General features: G+C 68.4%; 1 protein-coding gene across 1 annotated transcript in view; it reads right to left on the bottom strand.

The window, feature by feature from the left end:
• The window catches only part of PRDM6 (PR domain containing 6), a 100,197-nt gene extending 100,048 nt beyond the window's left edge, over positions 1–149 (bottom strand). Inside the window, exon 1 of the mRNA XM_008566518.1 lies at positions 7–149. Within this exon, the coding sequence (XP_008564740.1) occupies positions 7–149 (143 nt within the window). The remainder of the gene's footprint in view (positions 1–6) is intronic.
• Positions 150–1,084: the final 935 nt, after the last annotated feature.

Below are 1,084 nucleotides of genomic sequence, written 5' to 3'. Positions count from 1 at the left end.
AGGGGCTGCGGCGCGCCCAGGGGACCCGTGGCGCCGCCGCCCTTGAGCGGACCGCCGCCGCCGTGCGGGAAGAGTTGCTGCCAGTGCTGCAGGTAAGCTGGGTCCACTTTGAGGAAGGCCGAGCCGCCGGGGTCTCCCGGCTTCAGCATGTCCGATGCCTCGAGCTGGGGGCAGAGGACAGGGAGGAGAGCGCGCGTAAGCCGAACCCAGCGCCTGGGCGAGAGGGGCGGGGAGGACGGCCACCGGGACCCTGGAGTGAGTGCCAGAGCTCGTGGCTCCACCAGCAACAGCCCGGCTCGCCGACTGCCTCTTCTTAACTCTTCTGGGGCGCAAAGTTTACTCCGAAGCCGCGGCGCCGCGCAGAGGGAGTTGTGTGCACCCTGCTCTGCATCCTAGCCCGCGGAGCCCAGCTCCCACCCTGAAAGGTTGGAACCCGACGAGAGGGCGCTTCCCCCCAGAACTCGGCTGCGGGATTCAGCCCCCGCCCTCAGCCAGCGCCCGGAGCCGACCCGAGCCGGAGTGGCGCAGCGCCCGAGCCGCGTTGGCCTCAGGCGCCAGGAGGCGGGACAGTCTCGTCCCCCGCCCCCAGCCTGGGACCTCCAATCTCTAGACCCGCGGATCCCAAGACCCTCAGCCCCAGACAAGCTTCATCTTACCTGAAAAATCGGAGTCGCTTGCGGGTGCGTGCGTGCGTGTGTCTCAGTGAACGTACGGGAGAGTGTGCGCCCCGGGTGCGCTACATGTCCCCAGGCAGCGCGGGAGGAGAACCTTAGAGACTCGGCCGCCTGGAACCCTCCCGGGCTGCGAGCGAGGGACGTGGAGGCCCACGGAGGGCGCGAGAGCAGCTCCGCCGAGGGCGCGGGAGCGCGGGCGGACGCGGGCGCCAGACGGAGCTGCGGTGGGCTGCTGCGCTCAGCCGCCGCCGCGTCCCGGCTCCTCGGCTCCACTCTTTGGCAGCCTCCCGACTGGACACGTGGGTTTTACGACAGCACAAAATACAAGTGTGTGTGTGTGTGTGTGTGTGTGTGTGTGAGAGAGAGAGAGAGAGAGAGAGAGAGAGAGAGAGAGAGAGAGAAGAGAGAGG

Source organism: Galeopterus variegatus, unplaced genomic scaffold (genome assembly GCF_000696425.1).
Source record: "Galeopterus variegatus unplaced genomic scaffold, G_variegatus-3.0.2 Scaffold249, whole genome shotgun sequence".
NCBI classification, from domain to species: domain Eukaryota; kingdom Metazoa; phylum Chordata; class Mammalia; order Dermoptera; family Cynocephalidae; genus Galeopterus; species Galeopterus variegatus.
Note: the sequence above shows the minus strand (reverse complement) of the source record. Positions and strands in the feature narration are given on the sequence as shown.